Below are 22,536 nucleotides of genomic sequence, written 5' to 3'. Positions count from 1 at the left end.
TTCTTAGAAAGATCATAAAAATCCTTTCACTGATTTTGGACTGAAGGTATGAAGCAGTTTTTTAAGTATTATGTGATCTTCCTTATTATTCCAGATGTAATTATTCCAGATGTAATAATACCTCTCTATCTTAAAAGTTGGATTGTTTAACATATCTTGAGATTTTTTAAGAATATGTTAAAATAAAAATTTCTCAAGTTGAATGATTTATAATTCCCTTTTGCATAAAAAATTATTTTAAATCCTTAATACTGACTTAAACTTTTATTATAACATTTCATAAATACTTACAAAAAGTTGAAAAGCATTTTATCCTTCTAGATCTTATATAACTGTTAATTCAAAACATCAATTAAAAGCAAAATTATAACACCTAATAAAATTCTAATTACAAACTTTAATATAATAGCATGGATTATTTTACTTGGCTGAAGCTAAAACCATCAATATCAAACTTCTGTTGATATAGCATGTATCACATCTTTTCTATAGTTCAAATACTAAGAGACTTCATGCAAATAGTGCATGATTATTTAGTGATAATGCTTTATTTATTTCATATGTAAATAATTTACCTTTTCATTAATTTTATCAATTACGCTTATTCTACCTCGGTGCTAATGTTCTTGTAGGAACAGACAAAAACATGGACAGTGATATGGTAGTATTTGTTCTCAAAGGTTATAAAAACCACAAATAATTACTACTATTTTTTTTTAGATTTTCACACAACAAACGTTTTCTATAGATATTTGAAGATAAGCCTATATCTCCAGATTTTTGTAGAAACTTAGTTTGAGAAACAACGTATTGGAATGATTTAACATGTGTTAGATAAATAATGTTACACTGTGGTATTTTTGCTTTTGTTTTTGTTATTTCCTAATGTCTTTTTCATTCTTTTCTGCTTTCATGGTTGGTAGCGCCAGAGATGGTTGGTATATCATTTTCATATTTTAAACAAGTTATGGCTTCTTGAAGTTAAACCTTAATATTTGCATGCTTTATTTAATAAATACTCAAATAGCAGTTCACATGGATATGTCTGATTATTATTTAAAGAGGTTTATACTCATATTTTGAAGTTTTTTTCAATGAATAAGTCACTATGGCATTGTCCATCTCATTGTTTGTCTGTTTCTTTTAATCCATGATTTATTTGCAAGTTTAACTCAAGTAATATCATATTTTATCTAAAATCTATGACAGCTTTCATTATTAATCTTGTTAGCCTGATTAACTGAATGCACACATTTAGTTACTATTTTTATCTTTACGTATAGTGTAAAAACTTAATACAGTATAGGTGCTAATGGTAAACAATCCTCCTGCAATGCCAGGAGACATAATGGGCTTCAGGTTCAATCCCTGGGTCAGGAAGGTTCCCCAGAGAAGGGCCTGGCAACCACTGCGGTATTCTCACCTGCAGAATCCCATGGACAGCGGAGCCTCGCGGTCTACAGTCCATAGCGTCGCAAAGAGTCAGCACAACTGAAGCGACTTAGCATGAGTGCATATAAATTATATTGAGTTAAGCTTACTGAAATTTTGGATTTTACTGTTTTATTTACAGAGGAAATCGAAAAAACATCTCATGAATGCAAGAATTTAAGCAGAACTATTAAGCCATATTTTTTATAAATTGTTAGAAAATTAGATATTTCTTTAAAATCAATTATGTGGGTATCTGATTTGACATAATTTACATTTCTCATTACCTGTCACTGGCAGGCAAATTAGTGTAATAGTATTGATATTCCAGAAGTGTACCTTATTCATTATAATAATTTAACATGTTAAAAAAGAACCATGGTAAGTCAATGAAAGATGAATGAATTTTGCATTAAATGATGCTAATTCAAGTGGTTAATAATTTGCAAGATCAGTGTATAGCTGAAATATACAACAAATATTCAGATAAACTTTGGAAGCCTTGGATAGTTTAAAATATTTGAAATACAATTACATACTTATCAGACTTTTGAATTATAAAGAAATCTTTATAAGGAAAATATGTACATGCAGTCTCTTGTAGAAAAACTTCTATACTTCTTTTAATTTTGTTTTAAAAAGTATAACCATATTGTGTATATATAATTAAAATAATTAAAATAAGTAGACAAATGATAGGGAAACTAAATAATCAACAGATGAAAAGGCAGTTGCTCACAAAGGACCACAAATGGCTAGTACTTGTAGACACGTTAAATCTAATCAAAGAAAACATGCAAATCAACTACTATAAACGCTACTTTAGTTCAGCAAATTAAGCATTTTATTTTTTACTAATATGAGTACAAATCAAAGTGTGATGAAACAGGCACTCTAAATCATTGCAGGGTCAAGATCAGTGCATAGCATCGCTCGAGCAGGAATTTGTTGCTAATACGTGTATTTCTATGTGGTATCAAAAACTTTAATGCAATCTGTCCTGAAGAGAAAATAACTATGAATATGGAAACTCTCTATGTATAGAAACATCCAGTCAACCGTATTTAAAATTATAAAATTCAGGAAACATCATATTAAAATTAATAAAACATCATAAAATCATCAAATTAGTTTTACACGGACTCAAAGAAATTTGTTCTGCTAAGATTAAAAAAATAGAATACAGAAATTTATATATAATGTATGTAATACATCAAATAAATGTTATATATAATATATAGTATATTATTAAATTATTTTTTAAATTTATAGTTAGAGAAAAGGGAGATTCAAAGGACATACTTCAACATGTTTAATTGTTACATATGAGTGTTTTTTTTTTTCTTGATATACTTTTCTATTTCAAAGTAAGAAAATACAATTGGGGAAAACATTTTATATAACATATATTATTAATAATATATTAATAATAAAATCATTATTTTGTGTGATATTAATTATAGTCTCCATTCCATCCCTACATAAATAAGCTTTATTTTCATTCAGAGGTTTAAAATTCAAGAGGATATGGAACTTTAGAAGGACTGAGCATTTGTTAAATCATGACTTACTAAATGAGACCTAGAGAGGAAGGGTCAGAAAATGTGTGGGAAATTTTATTTTAGGAGGAAAGAAAACCATGCAGCCATGTGACAATGTGTCTGTCAAAAGAGATAATTAAGTTAATGTAAAAGGAATCCAAAAGGATCCTTATAAAAACTTGGAGATATTCTTATAATTAATATACAAATATTTTTTGCTGCTGTTGAAATAATGATCAACTCCTATCTTACTTTGATTACTATTCTGCTTTTCCTATAGTAATAGCACATTGATAAATTATATTTTCAGGGTAATTAAAGAGATAGTGGTTTAATTTCAGAATGAACTGATAACATTTTAAAAACAATGATATCAAATCTTTGCAAAGATAATACATACCCACAGTACTTGTCTATCTATCTAATAATATTCCAGAAGATGATATAGTACATAGATCCTCAGATATCCAAACACAATATTTTAAAAAGAAGTTTATTTACAGTATTTTCAGTTTAAAGTATTGACTTTTCTAACCATTTGGCAGCTGTTTAAAAAATATGCATACAGTTGGCAAAATATTTCTGCTTGTGACAAAATAGGCTTTTAAATATATGGTAAGTACTCTGACTTTTACTTAACTAAATAGAATTTGTATTTCAAATAATGAGAAGTAGTTTTGAAAAACCATTAAAGTGATGGTATTGCCATGTGGACTTTTTGCGGTAGACATAATGAAGAGCATTCTCAAAACACTAATAGCGAAAAAGGTGCAGCTTGCATTTTGTAATGATTCTTTTCCTCTATATGATACTGTTTGCATTGAACTTATAATTAAAGTACATTAGACACCAATTCTATTTGAAGGTAACTCAAATTTCTCAAATTCATTTGAGGAAATGCAAATGAATATGCATTTGGCTGTCATCTAATTAAATGAAAGACAAAGCACGACAGAGGGCAGAAGCCCTCTCTTTGAAAGAGATTTTCTTTTCCTCAGGAACAGACTGCTGTCTACATTTCATGGGCAAAGATGAGTATGGGAGAGATAGTAAGGCCAGAGATGGTCCATCATTCAATTACTTTGTGCAGAAAAGAAGAGAGCTTTGAGAAGAGAAGGACAAAATCCTTTGCCACTGAATTTTTACTAAAACTCTTTGAAAAAAAATTTTCACGGCAATTGGGTCCTTGCTATTAATAAATTAAAGGCAGTTTAACTTCCAGAAGCATTTAAAACATGCTATGAAAAACTGTTAGCCTCTCAGTCATGTCCAACTCTTTGCGACCCCATGGACTGTAGACCACCAGACTCCTCTGTCCATTGGATTTCCCAGACAAGAATACTGGAATGGGTTGCTGTTTCCTTCTCCAGGGGATCTTCCTCACCCAGGGATCAAACCCTACTCTCCCACATTGCAGCCACCAGGGAAGATGCTAAAACATGCTGGGGTGAGTGGGATTCAAATAATTTGCAAATGCAAGCAACTGCAGAACTAGTTGTTGAGTCGCTCAATCATGTCTGACTCTTTTGAGATTCCATGGACTGTACCCTGCCAGACTCCTCTGTCCATGGTATTTCCCAGGCAAGAATACTGGAGTGGGTTGCCATTTCCTTCTCCAGGTGTTACCAAGTCCAAGCTTGCTCTCCTGCCGTACAATAGGCTAATGAATCCAAGAGACAGGTGTTGAGGCAAGGAAGAGACTTTAATCGGGGAGCTGGCAGACCGAGAACATGGAAGGCTCTGCTTCAAAATAACCATCTTCTTGGGGTCTGGATGCCAGGTTCTTTTATAGATCAGAGAAAAAGAATCAATGAGGAATTAAAATCAAAAGGCAGAATAGAGAGAGAGATGCAGTGGGAAGTAAAGTGAAAGGGTCTTCAGTCTTGCAAAGCATCTCCAGGGGAATGCCCAGCCTTCAGAAGGGGTATGTTAATCTCTTCTATTCACAGGTGGGCAGGACAAGTGTCTCTCCATGAGCTAAACAAAGGCACTTTAGTTTACCATCAAGCAGAGGGGCAGGGTCCGCCAGGCAAGCCATTTAGTATGATTATAATAATGAAAGCAAGTCAAAGAAACAGTTTCCAACATGGTGTCAGAACTGGCTTCTTCCCTGAAACACAGGAAATATTCCCAATGCAGAGATTGAAGCAGCATTTCCTGCATTGGCAGGTAGATTCTCTACCACTGAGTCACCAGGGAAGCTGCAGAGGAAGCTCTTTCCATGGCAAAGTGGTCTGCAATCCATTGCCACCATAGGATCCCCTACATAGGATACAGCATTGCAATTCCTAAATGCAATGCAGTTTATTTTACCAGGCTCTGGGCAGTGAAAGGTGAACACCTTTCACTTAAAGAAAGGTGAAAACTATTAAAGAAAGAAAGAAAGATGAAAACTATTAAACTGTCATCAACTTGAGATCTAGCTATTGTGCTTATACTTAAATGAACACTGACCTTTAAAGTCAAGGAATCTTTTTAAACTATAGTAGAATGACATAAAGTAGACTTTACTGAAAAGAAACATTTAAGTCTTAAAATTAATTCCATTAGTTCTGTTTTCTTCTGTCTCTTATGGATGCTCAGTTCAGTTCAGTTGCTCAGTCGTGTCAGACTCTTTGAGACCCCATGGACTGCAGCAAGCCAGGCTTCCGTGTCCATCACCAACTCCCGGGGCCTACTCAAACTCATGTCCATAGAGTCAGTGATGCCATCCAGCCATCTCATCCTCTGTCATCCCCTTCTCCTCCCACCTTCAATCTTGCCCAGCATCAGGGTCTTTGCCAAGGAGTCAGTTCGCATCAGGTGGTCAAAGTATTGGAGTTTCAGTTTCAACATCAGTCCTTACAATGAATTTTCAAAAGGATTGATTTCCTTTAGGATGGACTGGTTGGATCTCCTTGCAGTCCAGGAGACTCTCAAGAGTCTTCTCCAACACCACAGTTCAAAAGTATCAATTCTTCAGCACTCAGCTTTCTTTATAGTCCAGCTCTCACATCATAGATGACCACTGGAAAAACCATAGCTTTGACTAGACAGACCTTTGTTGGCAGAGTAATGTCTCTGCTTTTTAATATGCTGTCTAGGTTGGTCATGTCTTTTTAATATGCTATCTAGCTAGCTTATGGATGCTAACCTCATGTATATTTTTAAAACATTTAAAATGTTAATGGATGTAAAAGCACTTGATACAAATTTGACAAGTCAACATTTGACATATAATTATTTCTTTTTTGATCAAAGCATGAAGATTTCAACTTTTGTTCATAGTCTTCTTCATTTACAGATTTTTTTTTTCCTATGAGCATTTCCTATTTTAATGATTTTACTTTGTTTTACAGGAGGGGTTCAAAATGGGACTAACTCTTGAAGGCACAGTATTTTGTCTCGACCCTTTAGACAGCAGGTGCTGATGTAAAGAACAAGAGGTCCGGAATCTGTTAAAATTGTTTTGTATACGTATATATATATATCAGTCATTATTACTTATGTCAGGTATTATAAATGTGCCAATATATTTTTGAGTCTCTTAACTTTTTGAGAATTATTTCAGTAAAATTTCCTGATGCATTCACTGTTGATCTGTAACATTTTGCTGTAAATTAAATCATACTTTTATGTTCCTTTCAGTTTGTTTGTAGAAGAATTTGTAATTGAAAGACAGATTATCCAAATATCTGCCTTTGTCTGAGTTCTAAATAATTAGCTTCTTCAAATTTATGTTCATTCTCTAGGCTGCTAGTTTATTATTAATTTCCCAAATGCTATACATAAACGATACCTTTCAGAATCCTAAGAGATACACCAATGCCAAACTAAATATGTTCTATATTCAAACCAATAAACATGTTACCATTAATTAGACAGATATCATTTTATGTATGAAATTGTTGTTCATATTATTGGGAAAATGTAAACTTTGAATATAACACCACCATATCATTTTTAACAGGTAAAATAACAGAAATATAAATCCCAATAATTAAACTAAATGTGTTTAGAGTTGTTATTACTAAGTTCAAGGTAATAATGTTAGCTATTATTATCAGCTATACTCTAAATATTTTATTTCATACATAAAGATTGTGGAAAAATGAAAGCTTGCTATTCACAAAGGACTTAAAATTTAGTTTCTATCAAGATAAGTTACATTACTAAACATCTAAATGTCATTTGATCTGATGTTTTCTCAAAATGATTTTGAATATATACTGTCTATAGTCGCAGCATCTATTACCCGTATTTACTTTACAAAATAAATTTTTTCTCACTGAATAAGACTATTCTTCTTATATTTCTCCCTTGATTAAAATATCTTCTCATCAAGGTTTATTTTGTGATAGCCCATTAATTCTGATAATTTAAAAATTCTGTAACATTTTATTTATGAATTATCAATATTATTTAGCAAATTTAATGTTTTTTCTATTAAAGTCAGGATCTCATTTTTTAAATGAATGGAATTACTGTTCAGTTTAGTCTTTTACCTGAACAATAACATTTTCTTGCACCTGACTCTTGTGCTGGTGAACTTCAGCTTTTTTAAAAAAAAATTGTTTCCTACATCTTCACCTGTTGTGTAACAGACTCTAATTTATACAGAGTGCAGCAAAAATTTACGGTCAGATATATAATTTGGTTCATCTCATTATAAGAAAAGTAAATTAAATTAATGAAAATGTGAGCTTAGATAGAAGGTAGATCTCAAAAATTTTTCTTTTCTTTTAGTCATGGGAATTTTCTCCATGTGCTAAAGGTACATTTTCACTAGGAACAGAAATCAAATATGCTTATGCAATATTATATTTGTATGTATCTTCATAATATTCTATGGTCTATATAAGCCTTCCTGTTTGTTTTCTGTTATCTGTTCATTTGTACCTTAATTAGAGGGTAGTATATGTTTCATAAAGAAGAGTCTTTATAATTTTGTTTGTCATATAGTATTTTGGAATTTGTATAATGAGGATGTTTAGAAGCCCTATCAATGGCTTTTTTTAACAGATAGAATTTGTATTTTTATTGTACTTTAAAAAGCTTTATGTAATAGGTATATATTTAGTGGCAATTTATTATCAATGGCAACACAATAGAGTACTTTGCACATTTAAAATAAGTTACTTTACCAATTTTTAAAAGTAATCAATCCTGCTACTGGCATGATTAAATAGTATATATAATTGGTCATTAATTATGAACATTTTATTTCACCAGTGCATTTTTATGAAGATCCAGTTTCAAATGGTATTTCTATGTAAACTCAATGATATGTTTGATTTTGCTGAGAATAAATGATTTTAAATAAATTGTATAATTTATATTTGTATATATTATAACTCATTAAATAATCTCTAATTCATTTAGAAACATTCTGAAGCTAATTTCATGCCAGATTTTACTGGTTGTAAATTGGTGCCAAAAGAAAGACAGAAAGAGAAAGAAGGAAGCAGAAATTTCTTACAGCCCACACACATTCTAGCTTTATGGTCAAACATCATTCTGTTGTGAAAACAGGACACTTCATCCTGCTGGTGAGAGAGGTCATAGTTTGCTTCCTTTTACCAGAAGCATTTGGTATAATAACCATATTATATAAATATCTCTTTTCAGAATGGAGAGCCTTTTTATCCTAGTAATACACGGGGTATGTTGGCTGATAGTCTTATAAAGGTGGACCTGATAATAGAATTTAAGTTGTGGCTAATTAGAATGTCATGAAGTTTTGAACCTATTTAAAAAGCAATGTTAAATATTTTAATGGTACACAAGACACATGCACAGCCTTTGCAAAACAATGAGCACTTTATCCATCTGTTCAATAAAATTCATTTATTCCTCCATGTGAATAACATGTATTAGGTGGGTAAGAAAACATTTGGTAAGTTTCTAGCAGACATTGTTAAACAGAAGATGACCAGATCCCTGCCTTCAGTTAGTTTATTGTCCTAAAGGAAAAGTAAGATATTTATATGAATTAGTAAATGAAAACCTATATGTATTAAAGTACAGTGTGACACAAATATTACTATTTAGCTATGCTTAAATTTGGGTTCCTAGTACTGGCCAGTCTCTATCATGTTAGAAATCCAGGGTCAGACTTATGAAGACAGGCCAGTGAGGATAATTTTCTTCATCTTTTCTCGTTACATTGTGTATTTGATTTTTTTAATTTTAGTCACATTATGGGACTTCACTTTCAGATAGAATTTCTGATAGATTTTGTGTTGTTGCATTTCTAAATACTGACTTCTATTTTTGCTCTTTTTGATGTTACTTAACATAACCATGAAAAAAACCTGGCTGTTAATAATTTTTCTGTTCCAGTGTTTCCATCTATGGTTCCAAATTCAATATTTATTCATGATTTTGGGTTTCAGCCTCTGTTAAATTACTTGAAGAATCTTGGACTCAGTTTTGACAACTAAATCCCAGACTCCACCCAAGCTACACTCTTTTTGGGCGGCTAACGCACTGTTGATACGGGTATGGCTAGTATGCCCTCAGCCACCTGTGACTCATGCAAGAAGCACCTAATTTAATTGTCTTCTGCTTCCTAGATAACCTCAGACAAATATCTCAAGAACTTCTCCCTCTAACACCCATCTCATAAATTTTACACAAAGTTACATACCTTTGTTCCATGTATTAACCTTATATTATTAAGGTCCGAATGTAACCCACTTATAAAATTCTGTCCCTCAAAAGACATTTCTCATCTGAAAAGGTATTCCTTTACTCTAGTGAGGAGACCACCTCTTAAAATAATTTATGGTCTATTTCTTTACTTTCAAGTTCAGTTCATTCAGTCGCTCTGTTTTTTCTGACTCTTTGCAACCCCATGAATCACAGCACGCCAGGCCTCCCTGTCTATCACCAACTCCCGGAGTCCACCTAAACAATGTCGGATTCGTGATCTCTGAAGAAGATTTAGCTTCAGGACCAGGGACCAGTCTTGATCACTCAAGAGCTTTGTGTAGCAGAGTTTTATTAAAGTGAAAAAGGGACTGAGAAAGCTTCTGACATAAACATCAGAAGGGGGCCGAGACTGCCCCCCTTGCTAGTGTTAGCAAGGGTGTTATATACATTTTAATTAATTATTACAATAAATCAAAAGAATGTATCAAGATTGTGAAAATTTTACCAGACCCACTCCCACAATTTACATTTTAGGATAACAGGATTCAAATTTAGCAATAGAAAGATCCTACCAGACGCACTCCCATAGTATCAGTTCAGTTCAGTCGCTTAGTCATGTCCGACTCTTTGCGACCCCATGAATCACAGCACACCAGGCCTCCCTGTCCATCACCAACTCCCCGAGTTCACCCAGACTCACGTCCATCGAGTCAGTGATGCCATCCAGCCATCTCATCCTCTGTCGTCCCTTTTTCCTCCTGCCCCCAATCTCTCCCAGCATCAGGGTCTTTTCCAATGAGTCAACTTTTTGCATGAGGTAGCCAAAGTACTGGGGTTTCAGCTTTAGCATCATTCCTTCCAAAGAAATCCCAGGGCTGACCTCCTTCAGAATGGACTGGTTGGATCTCCTTGCAGTCCAAGGGACTCTCAAGAGTCTTCTCCAACACCACAGTTCAAAAGCATCAATTGTTCGGCGCTCAGCTTTCTTCACAGTATACAATCTAAAATATCAGGATTAGTCAGAATGTTTTCAGGAAGGAAAAACTGTCCTCAAGCAAGATACATTGTTGTTATATAAACACTAATACAGAGTTTAAACTGAGTTGTTTGGTGTGTAATCATCAGTTCTGGGGAGAAGGCAATGGCACCCCACTCCAGTACTCTTGCCTGGAAAAATCCCATGGACAGAGGAGCCTGGTAGGCTGCAGTCCATGGGGTCGCGAAGAGTCAGACACAATTGAGCAACTTCACTTTCACTTTCCACTTCCATGCATTGGAGAAGGAAATGGCAACCCACTCCAGTGTTCTTGCCTGGAGAATCCCAGGGACGGTGGAGCCTGGTGGGCTGCCGTCTATGGGGTGCACAGAGTTGGACATGACTGAAGCGACTTAGCAGCAGCAGCAGCAGCAGTTCCGGGCTTAAAGAAAAAAAAAAAATATATATATATATATAGTGACTAAGACTAAGGAATGTAGAGAAAAAAATAAAACATTTGTCTTTTCTTCCTCCTTGAGAACCCCAGACCCCTCTCTCCTCCTCAGGGACACCAGACCCCTTATCAACCTGCCTAGGAATTGACTCTCATTCCTCCCTTTTCTTTTAGAAGAATTATGTTGCCAAGGGAAAGGGGCATCATTTTCATTCCATAACTACTTCCTGCTGTTTAGGGGTGTGGTACCTAAATTATTGAGGCAACATTCTCCTAACACTCATATTGATGGTCTCTGATCCAGGGGCCCCAAGTAATAGTTGGAGGAGATTGTGGCACTCATAGGAGCTTGAACAACCATTTGTAACTTAAAAGCTTTCAGACAGTTAGAAACAAACCCCATTATAAAGTTACAGATGTAAGGCAAAATAGTCATTAGATCAAGTTAAAATCAAAATTTTAAGTCAAATGTGACCATGCCACGGTTATATCAGTCCATTTTAGGGTTACTTCAGTTCAGTTCAGTTCAGTTCAGTCATTCAGTCATATCCAACTCTTTGCGACCCCATGGACCCCCATGACAGTACGCCAGGCCTCCCTGTCCATCACCAACTCCCAGAGCTTACTCAAACTCATGTCCATTGAGTTGGAGATGCCATCCAACCATCTCATCCTCTGTTGTCCCCTGCTCCTCCTGCCCCCAATCCATCCCAGCATCAGAGTCTTTTCAAATGAGTCACCTCTTCTCATCAGGTGATCAAGGTATTGGAGTTTCAGCTTCAACATCAGTTCCTCCACTGAACACCCAGGACTGATCTCCTTTAGGATGGACTGGTTGGATCTCCTTGCAGTCCAAGGGACTCTCAAGAGTCTTCTCCAACAGCACAGTTCAAAAGCATCAATTCTTCTGCGCTCAGCTTTCTTTATAGTCCAACTCTCACATCCATACACGACCACTGGGAAAACCATAGCCTTGACTACACGGACCTTTGTTGGCAAACGAATGTCTCTGCTTTTGAATATGCTATCGAGGTTGGTCATAACTTTCCTTCCAAGGAGTAAGCGTCTTTTAATTTCATGGCTGCAATCACCATCTGCAGTGTTTTTGTAGCCCAGAAAAATAAAGTCAGCCACTGTTTCAGCTGTTTCCCCATCTATTTGTCATGAAGTGATGGGACCAGATGCCATGATCTTCTTTTTCTCTATGTTCAGCTTTAAGCCAACTTTTTCAATCTCCTCTTTCATTTTCATCAAGAGGCTTTTTAGTTCTTCACTTTCTGCCATAAGGGTGGTGTCATCTGCATATCTGAGGTTATTGATATTTCTCCTGGCAATCTTGAGTCCAGCTTGTGCTTCCTGCAGCCCAGTGTTCCTCTGATGTACTCTGCATATAAGTTAAATAAGCAGTGTGACAATATACAGCCTTGATGTACTCCTTTTCCTATTTGGAACCAGTCTGTTTTTCCATGTCCAGTTCTAACTGTTGCTTCCTGACCTGTATACAGGTTTCTCAAGAGGCAGGTCAGGTGGTCTGGTATTCCCATTTCTTTCAGAATTTCCCACAGTTTATTGTGATCCACACAGTCAAAGGCTTTGGCATAGTCAATAAAGCAGAAATATATGTTTTTCTGGAACTCTCTTGCTTTATCCATGATCCAGCAGATGTTGGTAATTTGATCTCTGGTTCCTCTGCCTTTTCTAAAACCAGCTTGAACATCTGGAAATTCATGGTTCACCTATTGCTGAAGCCTGGCTTGGAGAATTTTGAGCATTACTTTACTAGCGTGTGAGATGAGTGCAATTGTGTGGTAGTTTGAGCATTCTTTGGCATTGCCTTTCTTTGGGATTGGAATGAAAACTGACCTTTTCCAGTCCTGTGGCCACTGCTGAGTTTTCCAAATTTGCTGACATATTGAGTGCAGCATTTTCACAGCATCATCTTTTAGGACTTGAAATAGCTCAATTGGAATTCCATCAGCTCCACTAGCTTTGTTCTAGTTTGCATTCCCACCAACAGTGTAAGAGGCTTCCTTTTTTCTCCGCAACCTCTGCAGCATTTATTTTTTGTAGACTTTTTGATAGCAGTCATTCTGACCAGCGTGAGATGGTACCTCATTGTGATTTTGATTTGCGTTTCTCTGATAATGAGTGATGTTGAGCATCCTTTCATGTGTTTATTAGCTATCTGTATGTCTTCTTTGGAGAAATGTCTATTTAGTTCTTTGGCCCATTTTTTTATTGGGTCACTTATTTTTCTTGAATTGAGCTGCAGGAGCTGCTTGTATATTTTTGAGATTAATACTTTGTCAGTTGCTTCACTTGCTATTATTTTCTCCCATTCTGAAGGCTGTCTTTTCACCTTGCTTATAGTTTCCTTCATTGTGCAAAAGCTTTTAAGTTTAATTAGGTCCCATTTGTTTATTTTTGTTTTTATTTCCATTACTCTGGGAGGTGGGTCATAGAGGATCCTGCTGTGATTTATGTCAGAGAGTGTTTTGCCTATGTTTTCCTCTAGGAGTTTTATGGTTTCTGGACTTACATTTAGATCTTTATCTATTTTGAGTTTATTTTTGTGTATTTTGTTAGAAAGTGTTCTAGTTGCATTCTTTTACAAGTGGTTGACCAGTATTCCTAGCACCACTTGTTAAAGGGATTGTCTTTTCTCCATTGTATATTCTTGCCTCCTTTGTCAAAGATAAGGTGTCCATAGATGCATGGATTTATCTCTGGGCTTTCTATTTTGTTCCATTGATCTATGTTTCTGTCTTTGTGCCAGTACCATACTCTCTTGATGACTGTGGCTATGTAGTATAGCCTGAAGTCAGGCAAGTTGATTCGTCCAGTTCCATTCTTCTTTCTCAATATTTCTTTGGCTATTCAAGGTTTTTTTGTAATTCCATACAAATTGTGAAATCATTTGTTCTAATTCTCTGAAAAATACTGTTAGTAGCTTGACAGGGATTGCATTGAATCTATATAGTGCTTTAGGAAGTATACTCATTTTCACTATATTGATTCTTCTGATCCATGAACACGGTATATTTCTCCATCTATTTGTGTCATCTTTGATTTCTTTCATCAGTGTTTTATAGTTTTCTACATATAGGTCTTTCATTTCTTTAGGTAGATTTATTCCTAAGTATTTTATTATTTTCATTGCAATAGTGAATGGAATTGTTTCCTTAATTTCTCTTTCATTGTTTTTTCATTGTTAGTGTATAAGAGTGCAAGGGATTTCTGTGTGTTAATTTTATATCTTGCAACTGTACTATATTCATTAATTAGTTCTAGTAATTTTCTGGTGGAGTCTTTAGGGTTTTCTACCTAGAGGATCATGTCATCTGCAAACAGTGAGAGTTTTACTTCTTCTTTTCCAATCTGGATTCCTTTTATTTCTTTTTCTGCTCTGATTGTTGTGGCCAAAACTTCCAAAACTATGTTGAATAGTAGTGGTAAGAGTGGGCATCAGTTATAAGTTTATATAAAGGCCAGGCAAGTTCCCATAACCTGGAATCCAAATGAAGCAGTAGCCTGTAATGCCCAAGAATCCTTTCAATTGTCTTAAAGTCATAGGTAGAGGGTGATCTAATATAGGTTTAACTCTAGAAAGCAACCTTCAAATCAATGATTGAAAAATATTTGGCTTGTCCAGGCAGCCCCATTATGGTAGTGGATGGAGAGGAAAGCAGACCAGGGGCATTAGTGAGCAGAAAGTTGCCTCAGTGTCCAAAAGAAATCAACTGATTGGCCCTCCACATTTATTAATAACCCAGGTTCCTTAGGTATAATTAGGACGGGAGCTTGTATGGGGACCCCTGGGCACTTTCAGTCCAGATTGTCTTGAGAGTCCGACTCCTGGGGCCCACAGCTCAGAGGGCAGTCTCTTTTCCAGTGTACTCCTTTGAAGTCCGGACCTGGAGCCAGGGGTGGCTTAGATGCCTGAAGGCAATCCCGCTTGAGATACCCCTCCTTAACACAGTATAACAAGTCCCTCTGTTTTCACCTGGGTACCTCTGGGTATTTTCTTCAGGCTGTTTCAGAGCAGATCTAACAGCCATTGTTGAGGCTTCAGTCTTTTGCCTGGTTCTTTTTTGCCTCTTTTTTTCCTCTTTATATTCTCTACCATAAATACCATCTGAGGCAGCTGTAACAGTTTTTTCTAAAGATTGATTTTGTCCTTTCCTCCTCCCTGAGAAGCCCAGACTCTCTCTCCTTAGGAACCCCAGACCTCTTATCAACCTGCCTAGGAACTGACTCTCTTAGTTCTAACTTTTGTTTGTTGATCTGCATACAGATTTCTCAGGAGGCAGATCAGGTGGTCTGGTATTCCCACCTCTTGAAGAATTTTCCATTTTATTGTGATCCACACAGTCAAAGGCTTTGGCATAGTCAATAAAGCAGAAGTAGATTTTTTTTGGAACGCTCTTGCTTTTTCAATGATCCAATGGATGTTAGCAAGTTAATCTCTGGTTCCTCTGTCTTTTCGAAATCCAGCTTGAACATCTGAAAGTTCGTGGTTCACATATTGCTGAAGCCTGACTTGGAGAATTTTGAGCATTACTTTACTAGCATGTGAGATGAGTGCAATTGTGCGGTAGTTTGAGCATTCTTTGGCATTGCCTTTCTTTGGGATTGGAATGAAAACTGACCTTTTCCAATCCTGTGGCCACTGCTGAGTTTTCCAAATGTGCTGGCATATTGAGTGTAGTACTTTCATAGCATCATCTCTTAGGATTTGGAATAGCTCAACTGGGATTCCATCACCTCCACTAGCTTTGTTCATAGTGATGTTTTCTAGGGCCCACTTCAGTTCACATTCCAGCATGTCTGGCTGTAGGTGAGTGATCATACCCTTGTGGTTATCTGGGTCATTAAGATCTTTTTGTATAGTTCTGTGTATTCTTGCCACCTCTTCTTAATATCTTTTGCTTCTGTTAGGCCCATGCCATTTCTGTCCTTAATTCTGCCTATCTTTGCATGAAATGTTCCCTTAGTATCTCTGATTTTCTTGAAGAGATCTCTAGTTTTTCCCATTCTATTGCTTTCCTCTATTTCTTTGCACTGATTATGGAGGAAGGCTTTCTTATCTCTCCTTGCTATTCTTTGGAACTCTGCATTCAAATAGGCATATCTTCTTTTTCTCCTTTGCCTTTTGCTTCTCTTCTTTTCTCAGCTATTTGTAAGGCCTCCTCAGACAACCATTTTGCCTTTTGCATTTCTTTTTCTTGGGGATGGTCTTGATCACAGCCTCTTGTACAATGTCATGAACCTACATCCATAGTTGTTCAGGCACTCCATCTATCAGATCTAGTCCCTTGAATCTATTTGTCACTTCCACTGTATATGAAAATACTACCTTTCTCTGAATCCATTTCTTTCCACTCTAATTCATGGATCCTAAGACCCACTACTTCTAAAATCATAGTTAAATAATGTACAAAATAAGGAATTTAAAAATTCATTTCATATTTTTCTGACAGTACACGACAAATTGAAATAGCTGAATTTCTTATTTCTATATCAAAGATATTGGGTTTTGTGTGAGTTAACAATACCACTCACTCACTTGTCAAACCGGGTCATATCCAGCTCTTTGTGACCCTATGGACTAGCCCCCCAGACTCACTTGTCCATGGGATTTTTCAGGCAAGAACACTGGAGTCGGTTGCTATTTCTTCCTCCAGGGAATCTTCATGACCCGGGGATCAAATCTGTTTCTCCTGCGTTGCAGGAGGATTCTTTATTGCTGAACTACTAGGGAAGCCGAATAGTACCACTGCAGATCAGATCAGTTGCTCAGTCATATCCGACTCTTTGCTACCCCATGAATCGCAGCACGCCAGGCCTCCCTGTCCATCACCAACTCCTGGAGTTCACTCAGACTCATGTCCACCGAGTCAATGATGCCATCCAGCCATCTCATCCTCTGTTGTCCCCTTCTCCTCTTGCCCCCAATCCCTCCCAGCATCAGAGTCTTTTCCAATGAGTCAACTCTTCGCATGAGGTGGCCAAAGTACTCGAGTTTCAGCTTTAGCATCATTCCTTCCAAAGAAATCCCAGGGCTGATCTCCTTCAGAATGGACTGGTTGGATCTCCTTGCAGTCCAAGGGACTCTCCAACACCACAGTTCAAAAGCATCAATTCTTCGGCGCTCAGCCTTCTTCACAGTCCAACTCTCACATCCATACATGACCATAGGAAAAACCATAGCCTTGACTAGATGAATCTTTGTTGGCAAAGTCGTGTCTCTGCTTTTGAATATGTTATCTAGGTTGGTCATAACTTTCCTTCCAAGGAGTAAGCGTCTTTTGATTTCATGGCTGCAGTTACCATCTGCAGTGATTGTGGAGCCCCAAAAAATAAAGTCTGACACTGTTTCCACTGTTTCCCCATCTATTTCCCATGAAGTGATGGGACCGATGCCATGATCTTCATTTTCTGAATGTTGAGTTTTAAGCCAACTTTGTCACTCTCCACTTTCACTTTCATCAAGAGGCTTTTGAGTTCCTCTTCACTTTCTGCCATAAGGGTGGAGTCATCTGCATATCTGAGGTTATTGATATTTCTCCCAGCAATATTGATTCCAGCTTGTGTTTCTTCCAGTCCAGCGTTTCTCATGATGTATTCTGCATATAAGTTAAATAAACAGGGTGACAATATACAGCCTTGACAAATTCCTTTTCCTATTTGCACCCAGTCTGTTGTTCCATGTCCCGTTCTAACTGTTGCTTCCTGACCTGCAGACAGATTTCTCAGGAGGCAGGTCAGGAGGTCTGGTATTCCCATCTCTTTCAGAATTTTCCACAGTTTCTTGTGATCCACACAGTCAAAGGCTTTGGCATAGTCAATAAAGCAGAAATAGATGTTTTTTCTGGAACTCTTTTGCTTTTTCCATGATCTAGCGGATGTTGGTAATATGATCTCTGGTTCCTCTGCCTTTTCTAAAACCAGCTTGAACATCAGGAAGTTCATGGTTCACATATTGCTGAAGCCTGGCTTGGAGAATTTTCAGCAGTACTCTGTTAGCGTGTGAGATGAGTGCAATTGTGTGGTAGTTTGAGCATTCTTTGGCATTGTCTTTCTTTGGGATTAGAATGAAAACTGACCTTGTCCAGTCCTGTGGCCACTGCTGAGTTTTCCAAATTTGCTGGCATATTGAGTGCAGCACTTTCACAGCATCATCTTTCAGGATTTGAAATAGCTCAACTGGAATTCCATCACCTCCACTAGCTTTGTTCGTAGTGATGCTTTCTAAGGCCCACTTGACTTCACATTCCAAGATGTCTGGCTCTAGGTTAGTGATCACACCATTGTGATTATCTGGTCGTGAAGATCTTTTTTGTACAGTTCTTCTGTGTATTCTTGCCATCTGTTCTTAATATCTTCTGCTTCTGTTAGGTCCATACGATTTCTGTCCTTTATCGAGCCCATCTTTGCATGAAATGTTCCTTTGGTATCTCTGATTTTCTTGAAGAGGTCCCTAGTCTTTCCCATTCTGTTGTTTTCCTCTATTTCTTTGCATTGATCGCTGAAGAAGGCGTTCTTATCTCTTCTTGCTATTCTTTGGAGCTCTGCATTCAGATTCTTATATCTTTCCTTTTCTCCTTTGCTTTTCGCTTCTCTTCTTTTCACAGCTATTTGTAAGGCCTCCCCAGACAGCCATTTTGCTTTTTTGCATTTCTTTTCCATGGGGATGGTCTTGATCCCTGTCTCCTGTACAATGTCACGAACCTCATTCCATAGTTCATCAGGCACTCTATCAGATCTAGGCCCTTACATCTATTTCTCACTTCCACTGTATAATCATAAGGGATTTGATTTAGGTCATACCTGAATGGTCTAGTGGTTTTCCCTACTTTCTTCAATTTAAGTCTGAATTTGGCAATAAGGAGTTCATGGTCTGAGCCACAGTCAGCTCCTGGTCTTGTTTTTGCTGACTGTATAGAGCTTCTCCATCTTTGGCTGCAAAGAATATAATCAATCTGATTTCGGTGTTGACCATCTGGTGGTGTCCATGTATAGAGTCTTCTCTTGTGTTGTTGGAAGAGGTTGTTTGTTATGACCAGTGCATTTTCTTGGCAAAACTCTATTAATCTTTGCCTTGCTTCACTCTACATAACTAAAACTTTGCTAATTACCTTATATTTACATTTAGCCACGTTTTTGGAGTTTATTCAGATGCACACTCAGAATTCATTGAGCCAAATATTTCCAGTTTGCACGCAGCTCTATAGGCACTTTGGAACTTGCATTAGACTTTCCAAGTGTTGCTGTTCTCATTAAAGAGAGTCTGGCTAGAAACTGTAGAAACTATCTTCTTAAAAGAATTCCCCAGCATGCGCTGGGTGTAATGAAATTCTCTGCTAAAAACATTCTGAAATCTCATCGCATTTTCTCCATAAATCATGGTTTATCAAATTTTCATTACTAGTGTATTTGCAAAATCAATAAAATACTCTGTTGGAAACATTTAAAATAAATTTTTAATAAAATATTTTTTAAACTTTTGTATTTATTCTCCAAAAATGTTATGAAGGATTGCTTTGACAGTTTTGTATCTTCTTTGGTGCCACACACAACATTTTATTCACAAAGTGTTCAGTAAAATGATTTATGATTCTTTAGCGTGTTTCTTGCTAATGATGTAAGCTAAAACTTCATATGCTATCTGTGAAAGAAAAGAGCAATATGCCTTCCAAGTAAATATTAGGAGAATATAATCACTTTGTCCTCTGTGATAAAATCTTTACCATAATTTTAACTGTTATTTTATGCAGCAATGATTTGCTAAATAAAAACTTGACATTCTCTATGAGCATCTATTAATCACCATAGATTTCACTATGGAAATATATCTAAATTTCACTTAGATTTCACTAAGGAAATCTGGCTCAGTCACAGGAGGTAGACAATTGACTATTTATATTAATTATGTTAATAGTATTTATTAATTGATTATATAGCTTCAATGAGGGTGTGAAGATTCAAAGATTAATGTTGTATAGTTAAGGGGCATTGCATGTACTCAGCAAGTGGAGAACTATAGTTGTTGAGCATGTGAATTAAAGAATGATACTATTTATAACAGCCAGGATATGGAAGCAACCTAAATGTCCATCAGCAGAAGAATGAATAAAGATGTGGCACATATATACAATGGAATACTACTCAGCCATAAAAAGGAACAAAATTGTGCCATTTGCAGAGAGGTGGATGGACCTAGAGACTGTCATACAGGCTGAAGTAAGTCAGAACGAGAAAAACAAATAATCATATATTAATGCACATATGTGGAATCTATAAAAATGGCACAGATGAACCTAGTTTCAAAGCAGAAATAGAGACACAGATACGGAGAACAAATGTATGGACATCAAGGAGGGAAAGTAGGGAATCAGGTAGATTGGGAGATTGGGATTGACATGTATGCACTACTGTGTATAAATAGACAGCTCAGGAGAACCTGCCATAGAGCACAGGGAATTCTACTCAGTGCTGTGTGCTGACCTAAATGGGGAGGAAATCCAAAACGGAGATATAGGAACACTATAGTTGATTCACTTTGCTGTACAACAGAAACTAACACAGCATTGTTGGGCAACTATGCTCCAATAAAAAAAAAAAAAAAAAGAATTATACATAAAGATTCAAACTGTGTCTTTTCTTCATTCCCATGTTGTAGTCATACAGTTTTCATTGGCTTTAAGTATTTTTAAGTTCATTTATTTGTCCTTAGCTTTTTACTGTCCTCTTACTTCAAATGACATTTCATAGGAACATGCTGGGGCCCTTCCCAGTTGACCACTCCCTCCCCTCTGTCTGGCCAGTCTGCTATGTTCTAGTCTGTTCCAAAGGTCACTTGTTCCAGTTGAAATAGCTGTCTGGATGGCCTGGAAATAATCCAGATACTGGTTCTTTCCTGTAGAGAAAGCAAAGAAAGATGTTAGTTTCTTGGCTACATTTTGAAAGAAAAAAATTAAAGAATTTTATGGTGAAGTCTACTAATACTTGAAAATATTAATGTAGCTCTGGGACTAATTTAAAATTGTTGCTCTTTTCCAGTGCTTCATGTCACTTCACTTTTTTACATACTTTTTAAAGTTTAATATGAGTGTAATTTAATAATTGGCAATAAATAGCTAAGTACATGTAGGAAGTGTTTGAACACAGATTTTGGCAAAGAATCATCTTAAACCATGTTCTCTCATATACATACACAAACACACATACCTCATTTATCTATTTAGCTCTTCATTTATTTTATTCACAGTATCTACTTTAATTGAAAACAAAATAAAACTTGTACTGGACAGTACAAGGAATGGGAGGAGACAGATAGTGAGGAGACAGTTGTAAATGTTGAGAGGTAAAAACTAACTCACACTTGGCAAAGAACTAAGCACAGATACCTGCCCTGTTCATTTTTCAGACAATTTGGATCATTTGCAGGCTTGGGAGTAAACAGTATGATGCAATTTTGTAAAAAATGTTTCTCCAGTAAATCTTCAATTCCCCCCTAGATCTCTGGTAAAGGCTTCCAGTTTTCATCTTTTCTACATAAAAGGAGTTAAACAGGAAAATGCCTGAAGATAAGCTGGCCACTTCTTTCATGACTTCCTGACATCCGTGGTGATTAGGAAAATATGTATCTCTTTCTTAGCATGACTAGATTTTGAAAATATCTTAACCATACATTACATGAATTTTTAACTTATTTTTAAAAAGATTACTTATATAAACTGTGTTTGATTTAAAACAACTCAGTCTGATCTACAGTGAATTAATGAATGAAGATTTAAAACTTCATACTGTGATGTGACATGGTTATAGCTCTAGACTGATCTTTGACTTTGGGAATAACATTCTTGAACATTAGCTATTCTTGTCATAAAAGGAAGAAAGTCCTCCAAATAAACCAAAGCTTAAGAAAGTCATAGGAAGCTATATTTCATCTTTTATTTACATTCCAGTTATAAATAAATATTGAATCAATGGCTTCTAGGTTCATGAGGCATCTGGCTGGCCAGAGTCCCTTTAAAAAGGAAAGTAGAATGCACAAAACTGTCCCAGCCTTTGTATCTGTTTATCATCTCAAAGTGAGCTTCATTGGTGTCTCAGATGGTAAAGAATCTGCCTGCAATGATGGAGACCCAAGTTCAATCCCTGGGTCAGGAAGATCCCACCATCTCAAAATCTGTGTGTACAGTTCTATTGCTGTTGTTGTTAAGTTGCTAACTCATGTCCAACTCTCCTGAAATCCCATGGACTGTAGCCTACCAGGCTCCTCTGTCCGTGGAATTTCCCAACTGAGAATGCTGGACTGGGTAGTCAATTCCTTCTCCAGGGGATTTTTCTGACTCAGGGATCAAACTCATGTCCCCTGCATCGGCAGGCAAGTTCTTTACCAGTGAGTAACCAGAGAAGAGTTCTGTACCTTCATAATAAATCTGAATGCAAGGCAAAAGCCTGGTTCTAACATTCTCTCATTTCTCAACTTTTCA

At 36.3% G+C, this 22,536-nt stretch overlaps 1 protein-coding gene across 7 annotated transcripts in view; it reads left to right on the top strand.

Moving 5' to 3' along the window:
- Positions 1-8,287, top strand: part of GULP1 (GULP PTB domain containing engulfment adaptor 1) — a 329,999-nt gene extending 321,712 nt beyond the window's left edge. For all 7 annotated transcript variants that reach the window (XM_070802458.1, XM_070802452.1, XM_070802455.1 and 4 more), the window contains one exon: positions 6,311-8,287. In XM_070802458.1, the coding sequence (XP_070658559.1) occupies positions 6,311-6,382 (72 nt within the window). In that variant the 3' untranslated portion in view covers positions 6,383-8,287. The remainder of the gene's footprint in view (positions 1-6,310) is intronic.
- Positions 8,288-22,536: the final 14,249 nt, after the last annotated feature.

Source organism: Bos indicus, chromosome 2 (assembly GCF_029378745.1).
Source record: "Bos indicus isolate NIAB-ARS_2022 breed Sahiwal x Tharparkar chromosome 2, NIAB-ARS_B.indTharparkar_mat_pri_1.0, whole genome shotgun sequence".
NCBI classification, from domain to species: domain Eukaryota; kingdom Metazoa; phylum Chordata; class Mammalia; order Artiodactyla; family Bovidae; genus Bos; species Bos indicus.
The sequence above is the reverse complement of the archived record's forward strand: the minus strand, read 5'-3'. Positions and strand labels throughout refer to the sequence as shown.